Below are 27,738 nucleotides of genomic sequence, written 5' to 3' on the forward strand. Positions count from 1 at the left end.
CCTCCTCTGCCTGGCGCCCCCGGTCACTGTCAGTCAGGATGGAGACGGTGTACTCGGTGCTGTTGTTCGTGTTGCTGTCGTCATGGAACGGCCCCGCCGCCGCCGACACCCCGGCCAACTGCTCCTTCCCGGACCTTCAGGGCACCTGGGAGTTCCATGTCAGCCCCAGCAAGGGAGGGGTGCGGAACCAGGACATCGACTGCTCCCAGCTGGGTGAGGGGCCCTTTGTGTGTGTGATATAGAGTGCGAGCTCTGCGGGTCAGCCGGTGTGAAAGTTGGTGGAGGAGGGGGGTGCTTGCGTGCTGTATATAAGTCATTAGAGAGAAATGCGGGGACTGATTATGGACAATGCTGATTTCCTGGCTGCCCTGTGCCCTGACCCGGAACAAGCATGTAGCAAGTGAAGGCACCACTCCTGGCAGGCGTGCTTCCATGGCATTGGTTCAAATATATAACTATAGGGAAGATCTTTGTAAGTGTTTAGTTTTGGATAGAGTATAGAAGGATTCGATCCCCTGTCAGGTTTTATTACTGTCTGAGCCCTCATTAGGGAGACCCCGCCCCCCCCCTCTATTTGTCCTGAATATCATTGAAAGGGAAAGTAAAAGAAAATCTTATTTTGGGTTCTCCCCCAAAAAATTAATGGAGGGGAAATCTTCCAATAGTTCCCACTAGTATTGGTGACAATCAGGGATTTCCTCTCACTTCCTGTTTGGCTGTGGGACAGGAAGTGAAGGGAAATCTCCCCAGTGGGACACAGATGGTGAAAAAACAATCTGACCGGGGTTATAACCCTCCAAAATGAGACGTCTGGTCTGTACCTCTACTTTAACCACTTACCACCCAGGCCTATTCTAAAATGTCTGTCCTACAAGTAAAATTCATCATTCTTTTGCTGGAAAATCACTCAGACCCTCCTGCCAAGAGAAAAAAAAAAATATATATATATATATACAGGATTTATGTAGCGCCAACAGTTTGCGCAGCGCTTTACAATATGAGGAAAGACAATACAGTTACAATACAATTCAATACAGGAGGAATCAGAGGGCCCTGCTCCTTAGAGCTTACTATCTAGAAGATGGGTGTATGTATGTGATATATATATATATATATATATATATATATATATATATATATATATATATATATATATATATATATATATATATATATATATATATATATATATTAGTTTTTTTATTCATAAAAAAAAAAAAAAAAGTTCACACATGTGAAATGGGGCCAAACTTCCATACTTGGAAATCCTCATAGGCGACGCTTTAAACATTTTTTACAGGTTACTTGTTTAGAGTTACAGATCAGGTCTGGTGATAGAATTATTGGTCTCACACTAACGGGTTAATGTGTGATTTGAACGCCGTTTACATATATGGCCACAACCTGTTTATGTGACGGTCACGCAGGGACAGGGGCACTTTGGGCTCTTTCACACGGCCGCTCCGTGTGTCCGCAAATCATCCTATTTTTTTGCGGACATAATGTAAGTCTATGGCATTGTGGATGTCAGCGGAATACCATCCGCTGACATCCGATTTTCTTCCTTTCAGTTCTGTTTTTTTGGAACGGAACAGAACCCTATTTTTTCTTCCGTGTAAAAAACGGAAAGGAAGGAAAATCAGATGTCAGCGGTGTCATCCGCTGACATCCGCAATGCCATATACTTACATTATGTCCGTATATCATCCGCAAACGGAGGGGATGATAAGCGGGCATACGGAGCGAAGTGTCATCCGCTCCGTGAAAAAAAAAGTCCCTCAGCGGACTAAAGCAGCAGAGCGGCCGTGTGAAAGAAGCCTTTTTAGTTTTCTTTTTTTGTTTATTTTAATTTTTTTTTTTTTTTTTTTTATTAATCACTTTATTTCTACAAGGAATGTAAACATCCCATTGGGCATGACATGTCCTTTAGCCCCCGTTCACATTAGGTCGCTCCGACTTAGGGGGCGACCTGTGAAGTCCCGTGCACCACGACTTCGGCGCGACTTGCACGGACTTCATAAAATGAATGTCTATGCAAGTCGCTCCAAGGTCACCTCGAAGTAGTACAGGACCCTTTTTCTATTAGAACGGGTCCTGTACTACACTATGGGAGCGACGGTGCGCAACTTGCCAGGCTGACCAAGTCGTACCAGTGTGAATGGAGACTTACAGTGAGATGTGGGGTCTGTAAGTCCTCAGATCTCTCCTCTAGGCTGTAAAGCGTGACATTTAGGCTCCGTTCACATGTTAGCGTATGGATTGCGGGCAGAACCGCAGCGATCCGGAGATTATTGCAAATCACGGGATGCCTGTGCGTTGCCCGTTGATTTGCAATAGCCCCCCAAAAGCTGAGCAATGTTGCCGCGATTTCCGCCTGACGAATCGCGGTAACATCGTGCAAAAAAAAAAAATCGCGGGACGCATTACGCCCAAAAAAGTACAAGAGCTTCTTTGGAGCGTATTGCGTCCCGCGATTTTTTTTTTGCGCGATGTTACCGCAATTTGGCAGGCGGAAATCGCGGCAACATCGCTCAGCGTTTGGGGGGCTATTGCAAATCAACGGGCAACGCACAGGCATCCCGCGATTTGCAATCTCCGGATCGCGGGCGGGATCGCGGGCGGAATCGCGGCGGTTCTGCCCGCGATCCATACGCTAACATGTGAACGGAGCCTTAAAAACAATCTCGGCTTTCTAGCCAAGGCACCGGCGGTGTTTGTAACTGCAGAGGGGTGGTGTGACCTCATAACATCACACCCGGCCTCCAAAAGGTCCTAGAGACTGCCGGGGGGCAAGTGTCCCCATTGGAAGATTTCCACTCTATTACTCTTCTGGGGACAACCCAAATTTTGGGATTTACTTTTGCTTTCAATGATAATGGTAAACAGGACAAATAGAGGGGATTTCTCTAATGGGGGCACAGACAGTAATAAAAACCTGACAGGGGACTGTCGGAGGTCGCCGCTGGGCCAACTATCCAATGTTAATAAGCAATCTGCCTACTGAGCGATTGTGGGGTTGACCCCCCCTTGCTAGAACACACTGATCAGCTCTTGCAGCCATTGGCCACCAGCACTGATCGGATGCTGATTGGCTGATGGTTTCCCAGCATGCCCATTTGACAAAAGCCAGCTAGGCTGTTATACACACTGGATAAATGTCAGCCAGTTTGTTGAACCAGCCAATACATGGCCAGTGTGTATCGGTTATGTAACAGTTAAATAAAAAAAATACCTCCTGGTTGAAATGCATTGAAAATGCAGCAAGAACACATCAATAACGCACAAGTGTTCTGTTTTTGATGCGGTTTGTGAGTCACAGAACCTATGAAAAACACAGAAGCACAGTAAAATCGCCTGCGTTTTCAGTGCCATTGTCGGCACCTTCTTCTTGGGGAAAATGCAGAGAACACAATGTTTTGGTCACTATAAGTTTGATGCATCTCTAATCCTGCGTATGGGATGCCCAGCAGTTGATCACTCGAGAAACTGACCAATGTCTGGCTCCTCTAATGGTGTGTGGGGGGGAACCATGTCAAGTCCCTGTAGCTGTTTATGGGGGGACCATATGACCCCCCCCCCTCCTCTAGCCGTGGGGGGGTAGAACCTGTGTCCGATCCCGGGGGGGGGGCGCGTGTTATCTATGCCCGGTCCCTGTAGCCATGTGGGGGGATCCTTTCCTGTTGTATTAGAAGTCATTGTTAGTTGCTTTGCTGTATATGACCATTTTTATAGGTGCAACTCTTCAACTTTCTGTGCTTAAAGCGGGGTTCCACCCAAAAGTGGAACTTCCACTCTTTTGTCCCCCCCCCCCTCCGGTGCCGCAAGGCTTCACTGTTGGGTTCCCTCACCGCCAATGGGGGCGGCAGCACCCGACAGCCGATGGTAACATTGACTGCGGTGCCGACATCGCTGGACTCCAGGACAGGTAAGTGTCCTAATATTAAAAGTCAGCAGCTACAGTATGTGTACAGTGTGTGTATTTTTGGAGGGGGAGGCGGAACTCCTCTTTAAGAGAAGGTTCTGATGGCCTGCTAATGACAACCCCCCCCCCCCCAGCAATAAAACGTCCCCCTAGTATAGTGGCAGATCAGACGGTTTCTGTCTGTACTTTACACTTCCATGTTTGCGGAGTAGAGATCTGTTTGGCAGTCTTGCTGTGTGATAACTTCTGGCTCCTCGCTCAGCAGTTGTGCAACTTCCAATTCCCTGACTGGGAAAGTCCCTTCAACTCCATAAAGTACTGCAAAGGTTTCTGGGTAACCTGGTCACGGCTCTCTCCTGCAGTGACTGCTTGTAGCAATGAGATTGGTCTGTGCAGTTCCTGGGTCCCTTTTTTGTGAAAGTCCCTTAAAAGTGTAACTCTGGGAAAAATAAAATGCAGACATCCCAACCTGCAAAAACGAATTTCAGGGAGGTGTCACCCTGAGTGCCCCCCCCCCCCCCCTCCCATCAATTTAACACAACTAGAGGATGAAAAATTAAATGGAATCAGTATGCAGAGGTTTACTTCTGAGATGTATTAACCACTTCCCAACCGCCCGCCACAGTTATACCCCCCGCGCATGTGTAGGTATACGCGAGGCGTTCCTGCAGCTTGGCAGCGGGGATTCTGATGCACGGGGCAGTGGCTCCGATTGCCACCTGACACCTGCGATCGGTCCCCGATGAGAAAGAACAGTCAGCTGTTGTAAACACATCTGACCGTTCTCCCTGGAATGATCAGAGCCCATGTGATCCTTCTATATAGGATCACAGGTCTCTGATATTTCACTAGCCCCTCCTCCCACAGTTAGAAACACTCCCCTAGGTACACATTTAACCACTTGATCACTTGCTGTTAACCCCTGCCAGTGTCATTACAGTAACCGTGCATATTTTTAGCACTGATTACTGTAGTAATGTCACTGGTCCCCCAAAAAGTGTCAAAAATGTCAGTTAGGAATCTGTTCGCTGCAATGTCATTCCCGTAAAAAAAATTGCAGATCGCCGCCATTACTAGTAGAAAAAAAAATGACCTAAATCTTTCCCGTAATTGGTAGACGCAATAACTTTTGCGCAAACCATTAAAAATACGCTTATTGCGACCAAAAACATGTAGCAGAAAACAAATTGGCCTAAAATTTTAAGTTTGTATTTATTTACAGGCGGTCCCCGGGTTACAAGATAGGGACTGTAGGTTTGTTCTTAAGTCGAATCTGTTTGTAAGTCAGAACAGGTAAATTTTTTAGGCTTGGCTCCAGCCAAAAGAATCATTTTTAAGTTTTTTTGGATAGCATAGGGAAGGGTTAACACCCCTGTACCATTTCTTATGCTGTCTGTACCCCTTTTCAGAAGATTTCACCTCACTTTCTGTCCCTATGACAACTGGATTTTGAAAATTTTGGGCTGTTGTGGAAACAAGGATTGGTGATAAAGCTTCAGTGGAGACACCTTTTCCCCATGAGAACTCTTACAGGAGTGAATTTCCCTTCCTAGGGGGAGATTTCTCCTCACTTCCTGTTGTCTCCCTCTGTTTGTAAGTAGGAGTCGTTTGTAAGTCAGATGTTTGTAACCCGGGGACCGCCTGTATTTGGGAATGTTTCATATAGCAGAATGTGAAAAATATTATATTTTTTTTTTTTTCAAAATTGTCGCTTTTTTTTTTTTTTTTTTTAATAGCGCAAAAAATAAAAATCACACAGGTGATCAAATACCACCAAAAAGCGCGATTGTGGGGGGAAAAAAGGACATCAATCTTTTTTGTGTACAGCGTCCCACGACCACGCAATTGTCCATTAAAGTAACGCAGTGCCAAATCGCAAAATAGCACCTGGTCATTAAGGGGGAAAAATCCTTCAGGTCCAGAAGTGGTTAAAGGAACACTCTTACCACCATGACCACTTCAGTGAGTTGGAAGTGGTGATGGTGGTAGGAGTCAAACATTACAAATGCTGGGATATTTACAAATGTGTTGCTGCTGGCTGGTACTGCTGACTCGAGACGCGTGACATACATGGAGGGAGTGTGTGAGGAGCGGCACCGCGGTTGAGGATGAATGCTGCAGAGCCGATGCTTCCTCTGTCAGTCCTGACCGTCTGAGTCACAGGCTGAATGATATCAAATGCACTTTGCCTGTGACTGACTGTCAGGGACGGAGCTGGAGCAAGAAGCATCGGCTTCATTCTGACAGCTGGGATATCGCGGGGCACTTGCGGGTGTCGGAGCTGCAGGCTGCATGCGGGAGAGTTCCGCACCTCACGGGAGACTTGGGATGTCTGATGCAGACAGTTACCACATTACCACAGCAGCCTGTTTTCTGGTGTTCCCTCTGTAATGTAGTCTATTACTTGTTGCCTGCAAGTCTTCTAATTTTTTTTTCAGCTTGCTTTTAAGCAGAACTAGGCTCTCCTCTGGTTCAGCGATGTCTGAGCGCTGAGCTCATTCACCTGATCATATCTTGTTGGATTTGGGATCTTCAGCCTCCTTGATTGGCCATGCCAGGATGACGATGACTTAACTCTTCTGCATTCAGAGGAGGAGATTTATCCTGATCTACAGAGGCATTGTATGCAGAGCTGTGCAAGTGGGGCAGGATTAGACCCTCATTTGCTTGACGTTCACTTCAAATGCTGCAAATCCATCAAAATTCCTGTTGATGCGTTAGGGCATACTCACACTAGCGGTCGGAGTGGTAAAACCTCATGATTGAGCGGAGTTTCTATATTCATACATACACACACACACACACACACACACACACACACACACACACACACACACACACACACACACACACACACACGTATACATACATACACACACACGTATACACACACACACACACACACACACGTATACATACACACACACACACACACACACACGTATACATACATACATACATACACACACACACACACACACACACACACACACACACACACGTACGTACGTATACACACACACACACACACACACACACACACACACACACACACACACACCCCCACCCACGTACGTATACATACATACATACACACACACGTATGTATACACACACACACACACACGTATACATACACACACACACGTACGTATACATACACACACACACACACACACACACACACACACACACGTATACATACACACACACACACACACACACACACACACACACACACGTACGTACGTATACATACACACACACACGTACGTATACATACACACACACACACACCTACGTATATACACACACACACACACGTATGCATACACACACACGTATGCACACACACGTATGCACACACATACACGCATGCATATACATACACACACACACACGTATGCATACACACACACACACGTATGCATACACACACACACACACGTATGCACACACACACACACACGTATGCATACACACACACACACACACACACACACACACGTATGCATACACACACACACGTATGCATATACACACACGTATGCATATACATACACGCATGCATATACATACACACACACACACACATTGACTCCAAGATGGGGGATGCACAGAAGGTAGCTTTCGATTCTGCTGAGAAGAAACACTCCTGGCCAACTCTAGCAGAGTGAAAGTACGGTTTCAAGCTTTCATTAGACCGGTAGTATCAGCTGTGACCACAGACTTGACGCTAATAATGCCTATTCCCTTTACACCTGGCATATAGAAGACATGCTGGGAGAAGTGCAGGCGCAGAGTCCCAGGAGTGGAAGCTGTCAGGAGTCGTCAAACTCAACCAGGGGGAATATTCAACATTCCAGCTGTCCCAAGAGGAAATTGCAGAGAGTCATCCCCAAATCTCTAATCTGTAGATATGGGAGAGCAACAAGGATTTAAATGATAAACCATTTGATATGATCATACCTATATTTTTTTAAGGATATTTCTGAGTCACATGATCACATTTCCTTCGCAGATCCAATCAGTGGCCATCAAAGCTCCATATGTCACTGATGCATGGTTGCTGATACTTTTCTAGGGGATGCTAACTCTCGGCTCTAACCACACACAGGTGTTCACAATTTAAAAGCACGCTGTGAAAATGTCAAACGGTAGCATGTTCAGGTCCCATTCATTTCAATGGCATCTAAAAACACGGTGCGATTCTGCCTGCACGATGAATCACAGAAACCAAATCGCGTGTTGCCTAAACGTTCCTGAACTTGTTTTGGGTATTGCGTGATTTGGTTTGCATGATTTGTCACATGACAGTCATAGCAGAATCGCACCACATTTTTAGATGCCATTGAACTGATTGGCACCTGAACAGGCTGATGTAGTAGTTGACATTTTAAGTGTGTTTTGACATCACGGGCAAACACGTGGTGAGTCCACTCGGGGTTCAAAACACCTGTGTAAACTAAGCCAGTTAGTGTCTAATGGGTCATACACACTATAAGATTTTCTGAAGACTTTTTCCTTTAGATTTACCAAAACCATATACTATGAGGTCAGACCTAAACCCTTTCAATTTGTATGCAGTCTGGCAGGCCCTTGCACTACAAAGAAAAGGTAAATCTGAAGGAAATCTAACCACAAAAGTTGGGATAGTGTGTATCCAGCTTAAGGCTACATTCAGGCTTTAAACCAGGGCTTGACAAATCCCAGGCGCTAGGTCGCAATGGTGACTAGACAATGCGACCTGGCGCCTGGGCTGTTTTCTGCCCCAGTGGCTAGTATGTGGGGGGAGGCGCAACCGTGTGCAAAATTGCTGGGTGTTTCCTGATGCCGGGGGTGGAAAGCGACTGAGGGTGGGTATTACAAAGGAGAGGTGTGGGACTGTGAAGGGCAGTTTGGGGCACATGAGGGACTGTAAGGTAATGGGGGGGCAGAACTGAGCTGATGGGTGGAGCAGAGCTCCTAGCAGGAAGTGTCCCCGGTGTGGCTCTCTTCCCTCCTGCTGGGTGCGGGACTAGAGCGAGCTGTCCGGGGGGACAACCTGGAGCAAGAACTGGCGGGCTCAGCAATGGCTCCTGAATCACACCACCTTGCAGTGGATTCCTCTGCCCTGGTCCTCCTCCCCCAGGCGGGCTCCGACTGCGGCTGTGAGTTGGGTCTGAGCAGCCTACCAGTGCCCCTTAATGCTGCCTCATCAGTGCATTTCAATGCTTCCTTATTAGGGCAGTCAGACTCCTCACCGCACATTAGTGAAGAGAAAAAATTACCTACTTCGCAAAATTTTATAACCAGCATGTGTGTTTTTTTTTTTATTTCAGTCTTTTTGTGCAATTGGCAAAAAATAAAGTGGTGATTAAATATCATCAAAGAGAAAAAAAAAGATAAAAAATGTTATTATGTTGCATGACCGCGCAGTTGTCACTCAGTGTGAAAGTGCTGAAAATTGGCTTGGCAGAAAGAGGGTGAAAGTAAGGCTCCATGTACACGGGACGTTGTTGAAAGTCCCTTTGAATGCTGGAATTTTTAGGACGTTTGAAACGTCCGTTCAGTCTCGTTTGTACCCGCGTTCAGCGGGCGTTTAGCAGCGTTTGTGGGCGTTTGCGTTTAGAAGCGTTCCTAGAGGTCATAAAAATTATTCCCCTTTAAAATGGAAAAACGCGAACGCTAAACGCAGGTCATCGCGTTCGGACGCGTTTGTGCGTTTGAAACGCCGGGAAACACCCGTTCGAACGCAAATAATTGCGTTCTAAAAACAGTCCCTGAACGCTACTGCCTGCAAATGACTGTAAACGACCTGGTGTACATGGACAGATAAGATAAAATGTAGATGGGTTCAGGGGCTTCTGAAAAAAACGCCCAACTGCTCCTAAACGGCCGTTTCCAGCGTCCCGTGTACATGGAGCCTAACTAGGCAAAAGGTTAAAAAAAAAAAAAACTTGTTTTTTTAGCTGGCTCCTAAATTCAAGGCAAAATTTTCAAGCCCAGCTTTAAATGTTTGGAATTGTTGGAGCCCCCTGGTGAATCAGTTTGTCATCCTCCATGAGAAAGCGTCGGCCATTTATGCATTAGCAGTACAGTAAAAAAAAAAAAAATATTTTTGTATAAAGTGCATAATAACTGGATTACAACATTCTGTGTGATGCAGAAAGTAATGGGGAAGTGTTATTGCCTATATTTCCAGTTTAATAGGAAGTGTTAAATAACCTTGTATGATATCTGAGCCGCAATGGATACAGTTCTGTTTTTGCTTTGTAGTGAGACTTGGCAGAAAAGTTTCAGATCCTATAACAGATCCTATAACAGACGCCATATTACAGACTTCTATCATTTCAGCTTAAAGATCGTTTTAGGTTTCATTTTGACTTGTCTTGCAGTGACTTCCTTGTTTTCGCTCGCTGTTATCAGAAGCTGACTTTGCTAGTTTATACAGATCTGTGTCACATGGTGGGCCGGTCATGTGAGTGCTCAGGTGTGGTGTCATCATGGAAAATATTTATTTCGAAATTTTGTTGAGGATTCGGAAAACAAGCAGCCCTACCAAAGTCTGCTCCTCTCACCATATTTTCCACCATTAGAGGGTTTTTCATTTTCAAGAGCTGACTAGCGTAACTTTGAGCAATAATTGGAAATGGACCATCTTTGTGACTGTTGTCACCAGGAGAGAAGGTGGAAGGAATAGGAATTGTCCAAGGAAGACATCTATACTGGTGACCACTATCTAAGCAAGGATTTCCCTTCACTTCAAAGATTTATTAATGTGTCTGCAGGACAGGAAGTGAAGGAATTCTGCCATTGTAAGACACCGCAAACCCAACAAAGGGATTTTACCATTCCCTATTCTATTTAAAGGATATGTTGATCTTTAAAACATGTTACATGTTCCAACATTTTTAGGGTGAAACATCTAGCATGTTCAAGTATGTGCAGCCCCCCCCCCCCCCAAAAAAAACTTTCCTGAGCCCCCTTTGATCCATCCCTGAGCCCCCTTTGATCCATCTATGTCCACAAGAGCCTTGCCTCTCTGGGGACTTGCACTCCTGATTTGCTTTTGGCAGCAGCGGAAGGCATTGGTCCGATCTTGAAATGGGAGGAGGTGGGGCGGAGCTGTGACTCCATGTGTGTGAATGGACACAGATCTGTGGCTCGAGGATGTGCCTGCTTGGTTGCCCCCAGAGCAAGCTGCTTGCTGTGGGGGCACACGGCTGGAGGGGAGGGACCAGGAGCGCCAGCGTTGGACCCGATAAGAGGAGGATCTGGGCTGCTCTGTGCAAAACCATTAGAGGAGGGAAGTATAAAATGTTGACTTTAGTATCACGTTAAAGCGGAACTTTCCTTTTGTTTGAAATTCTGCTTTAAAGTATTACTAAGGCCCCTGTCACACGTGTGCGACCTAAAAGTTGCACCATTTTTTTGCTGCGATTTTGATTGGACTTGAAGCAATGCCTGTGTAATATTGAGGTCTATGGACCTCAAAACACAACAGTTGGACCAAAGTAGTGCAGGGACTACTTTGGACTTGAAATCGCACAGTTATAAACAATACTCATTGGAAATCATGGAGTACCACTTGTCATGTGACTTTGCAGTTCCAAATTACAAATTGCAGGACAAGTCGCACAAATGGGAAAGGGGCCAATACCCAGGAGCCTGCAATCACTATATCTGGTCTCCCACAGTACACAGAACTTGAACATGCAATAGTTTTAATAAATATAAACGGCTTAATAACTTTTTGCATCAGTATATAGCAGTCTTGTCTTCCATCAGTGTCTGGCCGAGCACTGGTTGTTTGCAGGAGATATTCTCCCCTGACTGTCCTATGAGGATGCAGGACCCCTGACCCTCTGTCTGGACAGTGCTGATTGGCTCTGTGCTGATCACATGCACTCTCCCAAGAGAAAAAAAAAAAACTTTTATTAATGCACACCAAACTGAACATGTGCAGCTTGCCCCTAGAATCTGTACTATCTGGAAATATATTGGGGACTGTGGAGGAAGGGGAGGATCAAGCAGCTACTTGATACAATGCGGAGGATTAACCCCTTGGGTGCCACAGTGAGTATAACAAGGATGTTTTACTGTTGTGGGTTTAGTTTAGTAACACTTAAAGTGTAACTTCCCTTTTGAGTGAAGTTCTGCTTAAATGCATCTTCCCCCCCCCCCCCCCCCCTTTCCATTAAATGGAACCAAAAAAAGCCTCTACAGGGATGGACAGAAAAGAGAAAAATATTTCAGCAATACGAATACAATGTTTTTTCAGTGATTACTGTTCTTTATTAATACTTTGTTAAATTCCATGAATGGCACTTTTTTGCATAGTTGCATTGGACCAGCTTGAGCAAATGTTGGTATGTGTCATACCTGGCGACCTCCTGTGTTCTGTGGGTAGCAGCTTGTGAAGACCAAGACACTGACAATCGCTGTATTGGTGCCTACTACAGAGCTTTCCTGGTTCTGCGGGGGTCCCACATAAACAATCCCCTTGTGCTGACATTGCCACTGCAGACTCCTATTCTCGATCCGGGGAGGACCCAGCCATTGGACAATCAACAGAAGTGTTCACATCATGCAGGCAGTAATAACCTTAAAAAGGTCTCTGCCTTGACTGTCACGTGACCATGGATTTAGTTGTAAAAAGGGCATTTGGGTTTAATTTTTATATTCCCAGCAATCAGAATGAGGGAAATGCAGAGATCAGTTTGAGGAGCCTTGTTAAGGCAACCCAATCATTTTTAATGTACTTGCAACAAGTTCAAGCCTAAAGCTGGCCATAGATGGATCAAATCTTGGCTGAGACCAGCTGATATTCAAACCATTTATGGGCAGGCTGGTTGGATCAACCTTGATGCAGCCAACCTGTGAGATTTATTTTTACATACCATTGCTGCTGGCAGCTATAGCCACTAGCAAATAATCCTTCTGTTCTGCCAGTCGGGAAGGCTCACTGTGCCCACAATAGCACTGCAGGAGGGATTACCCCATCAACACTCAATGTGTTGATTGGGGAATCAAGTGATCTAAAGTGATCTTTCCTTCCACCTGTGCTGGAAGGAAAGCAAATCAAATCATCCATGACTTGCCTTGGTTTAGCTAAAATCCAAAACCATTATCCACACAAGGGATATAAACTTAAAATGAGTTTGTGTCCCTTGTGCTGATTCTTCTTTCAGGAGAAATCCTCTTCTGCTACTCTTTTCTACAATCCTAGCCACATGACAATATTCATGGGTATTGATGTGTACTGTTTTTCCTGTTCTCAGGTCCATCTGAAAAGAAAGTAACAGTGACTATTAAAGAGCTGGATGTTGCAGAGGATGACCAAGGAAATGTGGGATTTGTTACCATAATCTATAATCAAGGGTTTGAGGTCGTAATAAATCACATGAAGTGGTTTGCCTTTTTTAAGGTAGGTATATTGCCTCCTATCCTGGTTTATGGGATGTAAATGCGTTGAATGGCTGTATTTGCTTGAGTCTTGCATGCACACATGCATAGTGATATTTCACTTTAGGTAAACTGTAGAGCAGGGATATGCAAACTGTGGCCCTCCAGCTGTTGCAAAACTACAAGTCCCATCATGCCTCTGGGTGTCATGCTTGTGGCTGTCAGTCTTGCTATGACTCATTTGACTTGTACTTCTGCAACTTCTGGTGGGCCACAGTTTGCATATCCCTGCTGTAGAGAGTCCCTAGGTACATTAAACACAATTTTGAAGATTGTACCCATGTTCCTACAGGAAGAGCAGCCCATTGAAATAGTCTGCCCTACCTGCAGAATGGGGGTTGCACTTGTGAGCTTTACAGTGCATGCAGATCATAGGAATCATTTATGGCATTAGGCCTTAAACGGATCTAAACTATGCTCTGTGAATGCCCTTCCTTGTTTTTAGTCATGGTCTGCAGATATTGCTGTCCGCACTCTACAGTGCAGACTGCTGACAAGCGGAATGTAACCAAAGCAATGTTTGCACTGGCCCAGGTCTCAAAGCACATGGAAAAATAACCCACTCATCCCTGCCTCTCCAGGAACTCTGCTTGAGCCACCTAACCAAGAGCTTGTTCCCAATTGGGTGGCAGGGGTGTCCTATAGGATGTTCGCTGTGGCGTCTCGGCAGATGTCTAATTTCTGCTGCTCTGTTTCCAGTTATCCAAATGACATGCAGAACTGGTGTGGGTGCCACCTATTGTACCTCCTGCTACTGCCTTTGTGAAACCTGGCTTATTAATATGTTTTCAAAATGTTTCCTTCCAGTATGAACAGCATGGCTCCAATGTCACTAGTTTTTGCCACGATACATTTCCCGGCTGGGTACATGATGTTCTGGGCCGCAACTGGGCTTGTTTCGTCGGGAAGAAAATAAGTAGTTCTTCTGGGAAGAAATCAAATCCAGCACCCTTCCCCCTCGGATCAGGACAGTAAGTTCCATTATATATTTATGCTCAAGGTTTTTACTGGCTTGTTTGGCTTTAAATGGACCTTCATCCCCGATGAGGGCTGAAAGGTAATGGTTTCATGTGTTGAGCTTTAACGAAACATCCTAATGTTCAGAGTCAGCAGCTTAAAGGGATTAGACTTTGTTCATATTTTGCACAAACTAGTATTAAAGGATATTTATAGTACACCTATCCAAGAGACCGGTCACCACCACATGCCTACAAAGATGAGGCCATTATGACAGTTCACACAAAGCTTCCCCAATCAAGTTTTATATATAGGCAACAATTGTTCATAAGTGGTGCTTGACCTAAGCACCTTCTTTGCAAATGCCCACAATATACCTATAGAAGGCAAATAAGTCAGCACACCAAATCCTGTTTAATTACATGCATATATTTAATAGCATAGAACATTTACATTGATAATATAGATAGTAATCTAATTAAGAAGCATGACGGGGAGATCATAAGCACAAAGTCTTCTAATGCCAAGTAGCTCAATGGAAAGTGTGCACCTAGAGGCAGGGTGAAGATGGAAGTAACTGGTTTGTTTTGCATCGAAGATCCTTTGCAGTAAACCCAAGGAAGCATAGAAACCTCTGTAGTGGATTAATGTCCTAAAACTAAAACCTAAAGGCACAATACACTTTAGGGGGGGAACCTTTGGAGAAGGATCTGGGAGTCTTGGTAGAGGATAGACTAAGCAATAGCATGCAATGTCAAGCGGCAGCTGCCAAAGCCGGCAGAATATTAGCATGCATAAATAAATGGATGTATTCCAGAGATAAAAACTATAATCCTACCTTTTTATAAAACTCTGGTCCGACTGCATTTGGAGTATTCTGTCCAGTTCTGGTTCGCCAGTCCTCAGTAGGGATGTGTTGGAGCTGGAGAGAGTCCAGAGAAGGGAAACTAAACTAATTAGGGGATTGGAGCACCTTAAATATGTAGAGTGTCTACAATCACTTAATGTACTCTCCCTGGAGAGGAGACATGATAGCAATTTATAAATACCTCAATGGTGATCTCAGCATAGAAAAAAAGCTATTCAGTCGCAAGGATTGCATGAGGACTCGAGGGCATACAATGCAATTAGAGGAGAAGCGTTTTAACCTCAGACAATGTGGGGGGTTCTTTACTGTTAGGGCTACAAGAGTGTGGGATTCTCTACCACAAGAGGTAGTTTCTGCGGGAAGTATGGCTACTTTCAAAGACTCTTGGACGTACATCTCAAGGATCAGAACATTCAGGGGTATGAGAGATTGCGGCCACGTGCGCCTACACAGGTTAAACTGGATGGACTATTGTCTTTAACCTAAACTACTATGTAACTATGTAATTTTTCCATAAACAAACGCCACACATACAACAGTAGGAAAAACAATTTGCTGCATACAAAAGTCTTACAAAATATACACACTCTTTCCCAGCAAAATGGCATAGATAGTGTGTGCAAGAGGTGTACATCAAACATTTAGTTAACTTGGGTTGTAGATTAGATGTCATCCCCAGGTAATGTCTGTCTTTGATATTGCTCTTCCAGATAGTTCTTCTCTGAAGTCCTGCAAACAAATGTTTCTAGTGCTCTTTTGTCTTGCGCACATGGTTGTCCAAATCCCCCACCTCCAGTGTCCTTTCCTGTGCTGAGCTTTACAAACCAGTCCAACAGGTTCATTAGCATATCAGTAGGGGAATCTTCACTTCTAAACAATATATGGTCTAAAACGGGGGTCTTAAAACTATGGCCCTCCAGTTTAGCAACTACAATTCCCATCATGCCTAGTCATGTCTGTGAATGTCAGTTTTACAATGCCTCATGGGATATGTAGTTCTGCAACAGCTGGAGGGCTGAAGTTTGAGGATCCCTGGTCGAAAATGTAACAATTTGCATATCTGTTAACAAAAAATCACCAAAAAAGCCATAGCAACACGGTAACCAGTGTTTCAGGCAATAACACTTTTTTTCAACACTCACTGCATGTTTGTGCCCTACTGGCGCCAAAACTCTAGCCACACCGTCTGCCAGTCACTTGATGAAGTAGCCAACCAGAGGTGGGGGTACATGTGACCCTCAGGGCCGGTTCACACTACCGCGACGCTACTTCCCAGGGCGACCTCCGAGATCGCGGTGCGAGCAGCGCGCCGCGACCTCGGAGCGGCTGCCACAGACTTCATAACATTGAAGTCTATGGCGGTCGCCTCCTGGTCACCCCAAAGAAGCTCCGGACCCTTTTTCTAAGTCGGAGCGACTTGTGTCGCTCCTATTAGAACGGGTCCGCAGCTTCCCTATGGGAGGCGACCTGTAAGGTGACCAGGTCGCCTTAGTGTGAACGGGGGCTCAGAGGCACAACGATCTTGCTGCTAAATGGCAATCTTTGTTACTGTAAACATAGCAGATCAGGGAGGAGAATCTTGAACACGAGACATGTAATCGGAAGAAAGGCCCTAGAACAAGCCTTAATATACTTGTAGAAAGCAGAGTGTACGTTCATTTATCAGGCACAATATCTACAAAGAATGAAACCAGAAATATTTACATAAAAAGGAAATCTTCAAACGCCAAACCTCCTGTGAGGTTTGTTTTGCGTTTGTCAAAAAGTAAAAAAGGAAATCTTGATAAATGAAAGAGAAATGCCCCCTTTAACATACTAGGTATCGCCACTAAGTTTTTTCCCTTCCCTACAGTTCATTAAACTGTACAATATTTTGGGGATTCCCATCTCTCCTTGTGACAGTGGTCATCCAGAGAGCCAGAGGGTGAATCTCCCCAGCAGGGACAAGGTGGCGGTAAAAAAAAAATCACGCTTCTAACCTTGCCACCTTCATACAAACCTAGAAAAGCTATGACCCTCAGATATAATTTTACATTTGGCTTATTCTGGGAACACCTGTCCCCTAAGCCTACCAGTGGGGATTTACCCATTCCTGGTCCCAGTCATCCATACTGCACGCATCGCACTGCTGTACATTTCTGTGAATAAAGTGTTTTTTACACTTTATTTAAAGTTTGTATAAATGAGGGAGCCGTAAGATGCGGTGAATCGCACACCACACTACCACCCTTCCTGCAGCTAACAACGGAGACCTCCCGCACTCCGTTGCAGTGTGAATTCAGCCTAAAGCCCCATACACCCTATCAGATTATCGAACGATCTGTCGTCTGTTTTTTGTTGCATGCTAGTCTCGTCGCAAGTGAAGAGGTTACTTTCATATGAAAATTCCCATACAACAGAATTCTACTTCAGAAGTGATGCACATCCAGTTTTTGTCATCCAAAAATTTGTAATCGGCTGTCGAAAGGACCACACTAACAATCCGAAAATCGGCAGGTTGCTTGTCGGACGAAATTTCCCTTCATATTTTCGTATCTTATATTCAACAGAACAAATGCTCCTTCAAATTTTAAGAGTAAAAACAGAGGTGGAAAGTCTTAAAAAAAATTTAAAAAATAAAAATCTTAAGTTGTGGTAAGCTGCAATATAGTACGTTCCTAGTTTTGTTTAATATAGCTTTAAGTATTTTAGATAAATACACTGTTTCATACAGGTTCTAGTTTATTCAATTATCTTTTACTTTTCCATATTGTCTAGCATCCCATACAGAAGCAACCCTGCATTTGTAGAACAAATAAACTCTGTTCAGAAATCATGGACAGCAACTGTGTATCCTGAATATGAAGGCATGTCAATGGAGGATCTCATCAAAAGGGCTGGTGGTCGTAAATCCAAAATCCCAAGGTATTATATATATTTTTTTGAGCATGCTGCGGCATAAGCGTGTTATAAAAGTGTCCATAGACAGCCGCCAGTGCAATGATGGTTTACATACAATTTTTCCCTCTTTAAAAAAACAAAACTTACGGACTTCACTGCTTTTGACTTTGCTTCATGCTTTTTTTCTGTCAGTTCAATTCAGTAAAGTACCAAATGACTGCATCAATTTTATTTGCGCAAAGAGGTTTGCAGTGGCAACCGCCGTGCTTCATGCCACAGTTCTCGTAATAAAAACGTATCTGCTTCAATGTGCCCAAAAGTGGAAGCTCTGCTTATCTGCCTCCCAGGTATCTGTGCCCACTTCAGGAGACGGTTTCTTCCTATTTTACATTACCTGCTCCTGCAGGTGGCACCATAACCCAACTATCACCATCTAAAGTCCTTGATGAGCAGAGGATTTTACTACAAGTACAAAGAATTTCTGTTTTTGGTATAAAGGGGAGTGTTAAAGCACTTGACATGGTTTTTATTGCTTCAGTGCTCTTGTCCCAATGGCACTCACACGCTCCTATTTTTCTTGTATAGCGATTTTACAGAGACAAAGTGAGGGAAAGACTACCTAATGACATTAAAGACAAATAAAATATATTTTTAAGGTTTATATGCTGTAGGTCTTCTACACTCTATCCTAAAATTTCCAAAAAAGTCTTGAGTTGGGCTTTAAGTATGGTAAAGATCTGTGTTCACTTCAATCTTGCAGCATACCACCTCCGGCTCCGATGCCCATAGATGAGAAATACCATGGCCTGCCTGATGCCTGGGACTGGAGGAATGTTGGAGGATATAACTTTGTCAGCCCTGTCAGAAATCAAGGTATTTAGTTATAGTTCATGCATAAGTGTATAATGCTAGGCGCTGCCAATCTGGAGACGGCGATTATAAATCCACATCTCTTAGCCTTGCTGAAGAAATATACCATGATGGGGAGTATACTGGCTGCAGAAAACACACCTGAAGCCAAAAAAACAGCAGCTGTAAATGTCCAGTGTGCATGAGGCCTAAAAACTGAAACGTTCGGTTTCTGACAGATTTCTGGAATAGTGGTGCAAGACTTGGAATCCCAGGTTTCTAGTCGGGCACAAAGAAAATGATCAAAAGTCTTGCACCACTATTCCTAATGTCCAAGCTGCCTACAGTGCCACCACTTGTCTTGAGATAGAACAGAACTTTTACAGACCTTTCAGCAAAACCTACCCTATTAAAGCATTTGTAACGCAGTTTTAAAGGAGTTGTAAAGTCAGAAGTCTTAATGCATTCTATGCATGAAGATAAACTTCTGGGTATAGCAGCCTTCCCAGCACCCCCTAATACCTGAACCCCTTCTCTCGCCAGAGATTTCCAAGTCCCTTCGGCTGTCCATGACTCTCTCTCCTGATTGACTGACTGAGACACAGCCGTGGCGCCATTGGCTCCCGTGGGCGGGGCAGAATGGCAGCTCTGTGTCTAAATGGAAACTGAGCTGCAGCTTGGCTTGTTTGCCCCTATAGCAAGCAGCTTGCTGTGGGGGCACTTGATGGGAAGGAGGGGCCAGGAGCAGCAGTGAGGGATCCGATAAGAGGAGGAACCAGGCTGCTCTGTGCAAAAATCAACTGCAGAGGAGGTAAGTATAACATGATTAAAGTGAATGTAATTTTTTTTTTTCTTTTTAAACAAAGTATGTTATACAGCACAGTGCTGTGTAATTTGGACCCCTGTATCACCTGAAGTACCTGGCTTTTCCTGCCTGGTTCGCCCCCCCGTAAACTGACAATGGTTTTATTATGGCTGCTGAGCTTTACTGTAGTCAAAGTGCCTCCGTCTGCTGCTCTCCTCTATCCTCCCGCTTCCCTCTTTGCCTGTCAGCTCCAATCGCTCCCCAGCCCTTCCCTCCTTGTGCTACCATCCCCTCTGTGATAGTAACTGATGTGCCCCAGTGTATGTGTGTTTTTGTTTAAAACAGCTATTTACCTTATTTCATAGCGCCGCTTGGTGCTCACATGACAGGCTGCCTCTCTCCTCCTCTCCCTCTGGCTGATGTCAGTATCACTTGGTATCATTACTCTGCCCCTGAACTTCTCACTGACCCCCTAGCAAAGAGCTGATTTAATGGTCAGGCAATTTTAAGAGGTTCATATTACAAATGTACTGGCCCCACACCCCTGATTCCCATTTTGACAGCAAGTGGAGGATCTTCTACCCCTGCTCACTGTCCCAATTTAAAAAAAAAAACAAACAAAAAAAAAAAATTGTGCAGGGCTGCACCCTTAAATAGTTAGTCAGGTTGAAAAAGACACAATTCCATCTGGCTCAACCAATAAAAAAAACAAACAGTAAAGAAAACCCAACCATACAATCCCATATACTCAATCCTATACTCACAGCTGATCCAGAGGAAGGCAGGAAAAACCCCAGCAAAGCATGATCCAATTTACTACAGCAGGGGAAAAAAAATTTCTTCCTGATCCCCCGAGAGGCAATCGGATATTCCCTGGATCAACTTTATCTATAAATATTAGTACAATTCACAAAGTTCTGTTAATGGGAAAACTAAAAGTACCAACAGCCTTTGTGGCTGTTGGCTTGTAGTTCTCAATGTTGGTCGCTGGGGTAGTTCATTGGTTCTTCTGGTCTTTGTAACTGCCTGCTCGTACGATGTGTGGACAGACAGCTTACATTGACAGTCTATATAGGAGACCTACATGGCACCTGTGATGTCACAATCACAGCTTTCGAGGCTCTTACAAAGGTGCATATATTTTATGTAAACTTATCCTTTGTAAATCAAAGAAGGAAGCGTATGTGGGGTGTTTTTTTTTTTTTTTTTTTTTTTTTTTGTGGATCATATTGAAGGTCTGGATTAGGGATGCGCCGAAATGAAATTCTTGGCCGAAGCCGAATAATAATGAAATGCTTGGCCAAAGGCCGAATACCGAACGCGGTGTTTTGCATTTTTTCCATTTATTTTGCCATGTCCCTTAGCATAAAATAAGGGGCACGCTGATGGGCACATTTTATGTTAGGGGGCACGCTGATGGGCAAAACAAAACATTTAAATCAGCGTTGCTCTTAACATAAAATATGCCCATCAGAGTGCCCCTTAACATAAAATATGCTCATCAGAGTGCCCCTTAGCATAAAATATGCTCATCAGAGTGCCCCTTAGCATAAAATATGCTCATCAGAGTGCCCCTTAGCATAAAATATGCTCATCAGAGTGCCCCTTAGCATAAAATATGCTCATCAGAGTGCCCCTTAAAATATGGGGCACGCTGATGGCCACATTTTTTTTCTTTTTTTTTTTAAGGGGCACTTTATAGGGCACTCTAATGTAATGAGCATGGCAAGTGGCAACAACATATGGCAGTCTGCACACTAATGCTTGTGCAGCTACCGTATTCTCCCCCAAATGTGCTCAGCTCCACATACCTGAACTGCAGCCAGAGCCAAAAGCCGCAAACAGGGGGGCGGGGCGTGCACATAGTGTCACGCTCGCTGGACCTAGTGTGAAGGAGCTGCAGTCAGGAGCAGGGGGTGGGACGCGCGCGTGACGTCACACCCCCTACTCGCGGCCGGACAGGACACCGGCGGCGTGTGAGCAGGGAGCCGCAATGAGGAAGGGGAGCGGTCCGGGCGGAAGCTGACATTGTTCGGCACAAAATTATTCGGCCTTTTGACTTATTCGGCCGAACACCCAAAGTGCTATTTTCTGCCGAATAATGTTCGGCCGCCGAATATTCGGTGCATCCCTAGTCTGGATTGAACCCAGTTGGCATCCTTGTACTAAGCCTTGCCAAATTGATTATGCCTGTGCCTCTACCAGCCTCAAAAGGTTTTGGATCTTTGTCACATTGGAAGTGCGTGACGACCAAGGGCATGGAGCAATGGTAGCAGCATCTTCTTTCAATATAGAGCAATACATATGTGAATTCATGATACCATCGAAGAAATGCAGCTTCCTGACACTAGCAGCACTCGTGCAGCCCCACAGAAGGTTGCTACCACCATGTTTCACTGTAGGCACCATGTATGTATTTGTACTATACCTTTGTGACGCCATACAGTTTTGAAGCCATCGGTTCCAAAAAAAACGTATCTTGGTCTCATCACTGCAGAGTAGAGTCCCAGTAGTCATGTGGTGTGTGTGTTTTTTTTTTTTTTTTTTTTTAACATGGGCCCTGGCAAATTCTAGGTGGGATTTTTTTGTGCATCGGTTTTAGGAGAGGCTTCCTTCGTGGACAACACCCATGCATGTCATTCCTCTGCAGTGTATGCCGAATTGTGTCATGGAAACAATCACCCCAGTTTGGCTTTCCCTCTAGCGAACTGCAGTGAATTTGAAAACCAATTTTCTTCAACCCTTATCAGATGCTCCTGTCAACTCCCATGGATGGCCTTGACGTCTGTGAGATGGTTGCAGTTCCATCTTTGTTAAATTTTTTGTATCACTTTTGCTACACTATTCTGACAAGTAAAGCCCCGTACACACACGCAGATCGTCGTCATACAAATGTTCGTCTCTTCTCCCCGGGATGTCGGTGTCTGTTGAAAAGTGCAAAGACAGCACAAGAATTTTGTCCGCAGACTTCAGCTGACTGCAGAAGTGATGTCATGTAATGGTTAACTTTCCCTGTGTTTTTTATTTTCTGAGCATGCCCAGTCTTGCAAATCTGCGGTCTGTTGGCTGATTTCTGTACGGACAGGCGAACAATCGTCCGTTCTGGTGTCTGCAGACAAAAATTTTCATGTTTGCAAGAAAGACTCTTGTCCGCGGATTGTGTGCAGACATCTGTCGGAGGCACCATACTAACACGCATACAATCGGCAGATCTTTCGTTCGCCGACGTTTGTATGACGACGATCTGCGTGTGTGTACGGGGCTTTAAGCTTTGCTGATCTTAAGTTTTCACCCTGGGATCTCTGGTCCTGGCATATGTTTTTTTTCTTTTTTGGATAGAAATGTTGTCTCCTGGATTTTTCCTGTGAGATCTAGAGACTTGGGGCGATGGGCTGGATAATCTAGATCCAGTGGTCACCCCAGTCTGGTCAGCTCCATGCTAGGTCAGCCACAACATGGCCCCACTGGACGGCAGCTGGCCTGCGAGTTCAACGCCTTATGAGGTTGCATATGACCGGTCTCTGCCCAAGTGCCAGCGTTTGTCCTTGCAACAGCCTCCCATTTCGATGGAGTCCGGTCTGGAACAGTGCCCACCCGGTTCCGTTTATGGTGAGTAGGTGTTCCCACCCCCCCTCCCCCTGGAGGGTTTTGGGGTTGACATGGGCCCCTCCTTGGGACGATCAGACCCCCGGTTTACCCTCTTCCCCCCCCCCCCCCCCACACTTGTGCTGGGCACACCTCCCCAGGTCTACCACCTGGGGTGGGGGCAGGGCATTATTCTGACAATGGGGGGCTGTGACCAGACGATCGGCTGTGGGGGGGTTGTACCTAGTAGGGCAGTGGTTCTCAAATCCGGTCCTCGGGACCCACCAACAGGCCAGGTTTGCAAGATAACTAAATTGCATCACAGGTGATCTCATTTGCTTCTCAGTGATTGCAGTATTCTAGTCTGCATCCCCCAAGGTAATACTTAAAATCTGGCCTGTTAGTGGGTCCCGAGGACCGGAGTTGAGAACCACTGTAGTAGGGGGTCCTACTAGGGCCCTACGCCCTGCCTCGGTCTGCCCTTAAGGCCTAGGGATCCCTTCTAGGTCCCTTGAAGTCTCATGGTTGCCATTTGTTTGTAGCCTGTGTTTCTATGCAAGGCAGTCATGTTTGTGTAGTCGCCTTTTTGTGCTGATTTGCCATTGAAAATAGCAGCTGCAGCCCTCTGGGTGGCCATTTCAGTGGCGGGAGCCCCTCATCCCCTGGTGCGTACTCCGGGATTTTTTTTACTTCATGATAGTCATCGCCACACCTGCAGTGCAGATTATCCTGGATGCTGCAGGTGCCTTTCTGCTGGGTTTTGAGTCCGGTGGGGTTCTCCCACTCTCTGCTGAGGATCGCTTGGTGCTTTGTGACTGGTGACTGAGTGGTGTTGCCAGCGCGGTGTGGGTTGTTCCTTGCAGTGTTTACTATTTTTTTTTTTTTCTGGTGGGCTCCAGGAGTTTAGGTTGAGCTCCTGCTGCCTGGTTGGCTACTATTTTTAGTCTTGGGAATTTTTCTGGTGTTCCCACGACTTTGGGATGTCCCAATGGTTAAGATCAGGAGCAGTGTCCGTCAAACAAGAGAAAATGGGATTTTTGACTTACCGTAAAATCCATTTCTCTGATCATTAATGGACACAGCACCCACCCCTCTGGAGTTGTACGTCTTCTGACACAGCTTGTAACTAAAACCGAGTACCTAGAACAGGGAGCAGGAGTTTACCACCTGGGACTGCCCATAGGCATAGCCAGATTCTTTTTTTTGCCTAGTGTCCTCCTATAGGGGGACTGTATAACCCAATGGTTATGAAGATCAGGAGCTGTCAGTCGAACATCAGAGAAATGGGTTTTAAGGTAAGTCAAAAATCCCTTTTTTGCATGTGCAAATTAACAAATTTTGGTTGCAATCAATGGCTCACATTTGTGGAAGTTTTTTGTAGTTTAGTGTCCAATAGAAAATGTTGATTTTGACAATAAGGTTTTCTGACAAATCTGTTGGTGTACTCATGCTGAGCACTGTACTCATTGTTAATGTTTACACTGCTTTTAATTTTACTATGTTTGGCATGTGCCTGTATTGTTTTAATGAATAAATCAATGTTGCTGTTTGGATACCCTGGATGATTTATAATTTGTGTGTCTCCAGGGTCCTGTGGAAGCTGTTACTCCTTTGCTACGATGGGAATGTTGGAATCTAGAATCCGTGTCATGAGCAGACTTCAGCAAACTCCTGTGCTGAGCCCTCAGCAGGTGGTGTCTTGCAGTAATTACTCTCAAGGTAATCGGGTTGTTTTCTGTTTGCAGCCTGACTCTTATGCAAATTTTTTTTATTTTTTTTGCATTTTTAAGTGTTCGCCTTTAGAGAAAATCTGTAAGGTGACCTAAGACAGGCCTGTGCTCCTGGAAATCCCTGAAGTACACACCGCTACTATAGTAATTTTTCATTTTGCTTCCGTGTCCGGTGCTGAGCGTCCAACCAGATGCATACGATAAATGCAAGAGGTCAGCAACTCTGCACTGATATGAATGCAAAGTATTCTCTGGTTGGACAATGCGGAGAGGCAGGTCTTGTTTTTCTAGATGTCTGGGGGGGGGGGGGGTCTGCGCAGAGGGGTCGTCATCTGTCTTAGCTTAAGGCTACATGTACACGGGACAATGTAAAAAGTCCTTTGAACGCTGGAATTTAAAGGACATTTAAAACGTCCGTTTTGTTGCGTTTGCAGCCGCGTTTAGCGGGCGTTTGCGGCGCGCTCAGATTCGTTTTTTAGAGGTCAAAAATCATTCCCCTTTTAAAATGGAAAAACGCGAGCGCTAAACGCGGGTGATCACGTTCGGTCGCATTTGCGTTTGAAATGCCTAGTAAACACACGTTCTGAACATCCTGAATGCAAATAATTGCTTTCCAAAAAACGACACTGAACTCAACTGCCTCTAAATGGCTGTAAACGACCCAGTGTACATGGACAGATAAGATAACAGAGGAGGGTTCAGGCGCTTCTGAAAAAAATGCCCAACTGCCCAAAAACAATTGTTTACAAGTAGCCATGTACATGAAGCCTAAATGTTTATCCTGCATGGTGGGTAGGTGTGGGAGGGGGTGACAGGAGAAATCTGGTTGCTGCAGGCAATTCTGTCCCTTTATTGGTTTCTAAAGGCCAGCCATATTCTTGTCAGCATGCTGGTGGGCTTTATGCATTACTGTTTTGCTGGGAGTACACTGAATTTCACATATCCCAGCACTGTGACTGCTCTGAAAGCTCCTGATCATTTGCAATGGTCTATAGTGGGTAGGACAAGACCTCCTGATCACGTGTTCAGACAGCCAATTGGCAATCATTGATTGGGAAGCATGGGAAAACTCCTCGGGTATATAGATTTCCCTAGGGAGCTAATGGGAACCAATGGGAAGAAGTGAGAACCTGTACTTTGCCTAGGTTAACCGAAGTAACAATCTCTTTACAGTAGGAATCTTCCACTTATTACCATTCCACACTGATTCTGGTCCTGGGGAAATATCTAGAGCAGCTGGGAATGGGAGGGACAAATTACACACCCCTTCGGTTTACAATGCAGCATTGAGTATCCAGCCTTTAGGCCTTATGCCTCGTACACACGCAACGATTATCGGCTGACCAATCGGTCGACTTTTGTCCAGTGTTGTTGTGTTGGTTGAAATGTGCTCTAGACTGCACACAAATTTTCTCGGCCAACAAAAACCAACTTCAGAAGTGATGTCATGTTCTGGTTTACTTTCCGTGTGTTTTTTCTCTGAGCATGCCCAGTCTTGCTCATCAGATTTTTGTCTGCCGAAATCTGTACTGACTGACGGAAAATCGTCCAATCTGTTGACGGCCAACAAAAATTTTATAGCCTGCACACCAGATTTTGTTCGGCCGAAAAGTCCGAGTCGGTTGTCAAAAGCATCATACTAGCAAGCCGAAAATCTGCCGATCGGACGTTGGCCGAAAATTCACGGCCAACTATCGATGCGTGTGTACGCCCCAGTCTCATCATATGGGAAGGAGGCTAGTGTGGATAGATTTGAAATGGAAGATTCAGGGTGTTTTCTCAGCAGTTCATGTATGAAAGGTTTGAAAATTAACTATACAGGTAAAATTAACCTTCATTTGGCAAATATGAGTAGTTGGTTGGCAATCTGTGAATGACTGTCTTGTTCCTCTTCATGATCTGTGTGGGGTTGAAGGCTCTAGCTGGCAACATTGGGATTCCAATCCTCGTGTACTTATTTGTCCTTCGAAGCAAGACATTTGCCCCTTTTTTTTTTTTTAACAAAACCTTTTCTATTTTAAGGTTGTGATGGAGGCTTTCCTTATCTTATCGCTGGAAAATATGCTCAGGATTTTGGTATTGTAGAAGAGTCAGACTTCCCTTACATCGGCAAAGATACACCCTGCACTCTGAAAGGTGACTCCTATCGCTATTACACAGCAGAGTACCACTACGTTGGAGGCTTCTACGGTGGCTGCAATGAGGCTTACATGAAATTTGAACTCATTTTGGGTGGACCTTTGGCTGTAGCTTTTGAAGTCTATGATGACTTTATGGGCTATAGAGGAGGGATCTACCACCACACTGGACTGCAGGATAAATTCAACCCCTTCCAGCTGACCAACCATGCTGTCCTGTTGGTTGGGTATGGTGCAGATTCATCAACTGGAGAGAAGTACTGGATTGTGAAGAACAGCTGGGGGGAGGCCTGGGGAGAGAGCGGGTATTTCAGAATCCGCAGAGGAACAAATGAATGTGCAATTGAAAGCATAGCAGTGTCTGCAAGTCCTATTCCTAAACTGTAACCATTTGTAATTGAAGTTGTATCCCATTTTAGGCTCAAGTCCTGTCTAAGAGCAAAGCCTGCAAGATGACTGTATTCCCTTTATTAGCCTAAATAGCTTATTCTGGCTTCCTCTCTGATTTTAGTTTCCTTGACCCTTCTGACTTCATGGCTCAACTTACCCCACCCCTA

The 27,738-nt window shown here is 45.0% G+C and overlaps 1 protein-coding gene across 1 annotated transcript; it reads left to right on the plus strand.

The window, feature by feature from the left end:
- Positions 1 to 27,738, plus strand: CTSC (cathepsin C). Its single transcript, XM_082245636.1, has 7 exons — positions 1 to 213; positions 13,186 to 13,331; positions 14,177 to 14,340; positions 17,952 to 18,098; positions 18,835 to 18,947; positions 24,901 to 25,032; positions 27,066 to 27,738. The coding sequence occupies exons 1-7, from the start codon at positions 39 to 41 to the stop codon at positions 27,566 to 27,568; spliced, it is 1,380 nt and encodes a 459-aa protein (XP_082101762.1). The 5' UTR covers positions 1 to 38; the 3' UTR covers positions 27,569 to 27,738.

This window comes from Pelophylax lessonae (assembly GCF_965119305.1).
Source record: "Pelophylax lessonae genome assembly, chromosome: 2".
Lineage (NCBI taxonomy): Eukaryota > Metazoa > Chordata > Amphibia > Anura > Ranidae > Pelophylax > Pelophylax lessonae.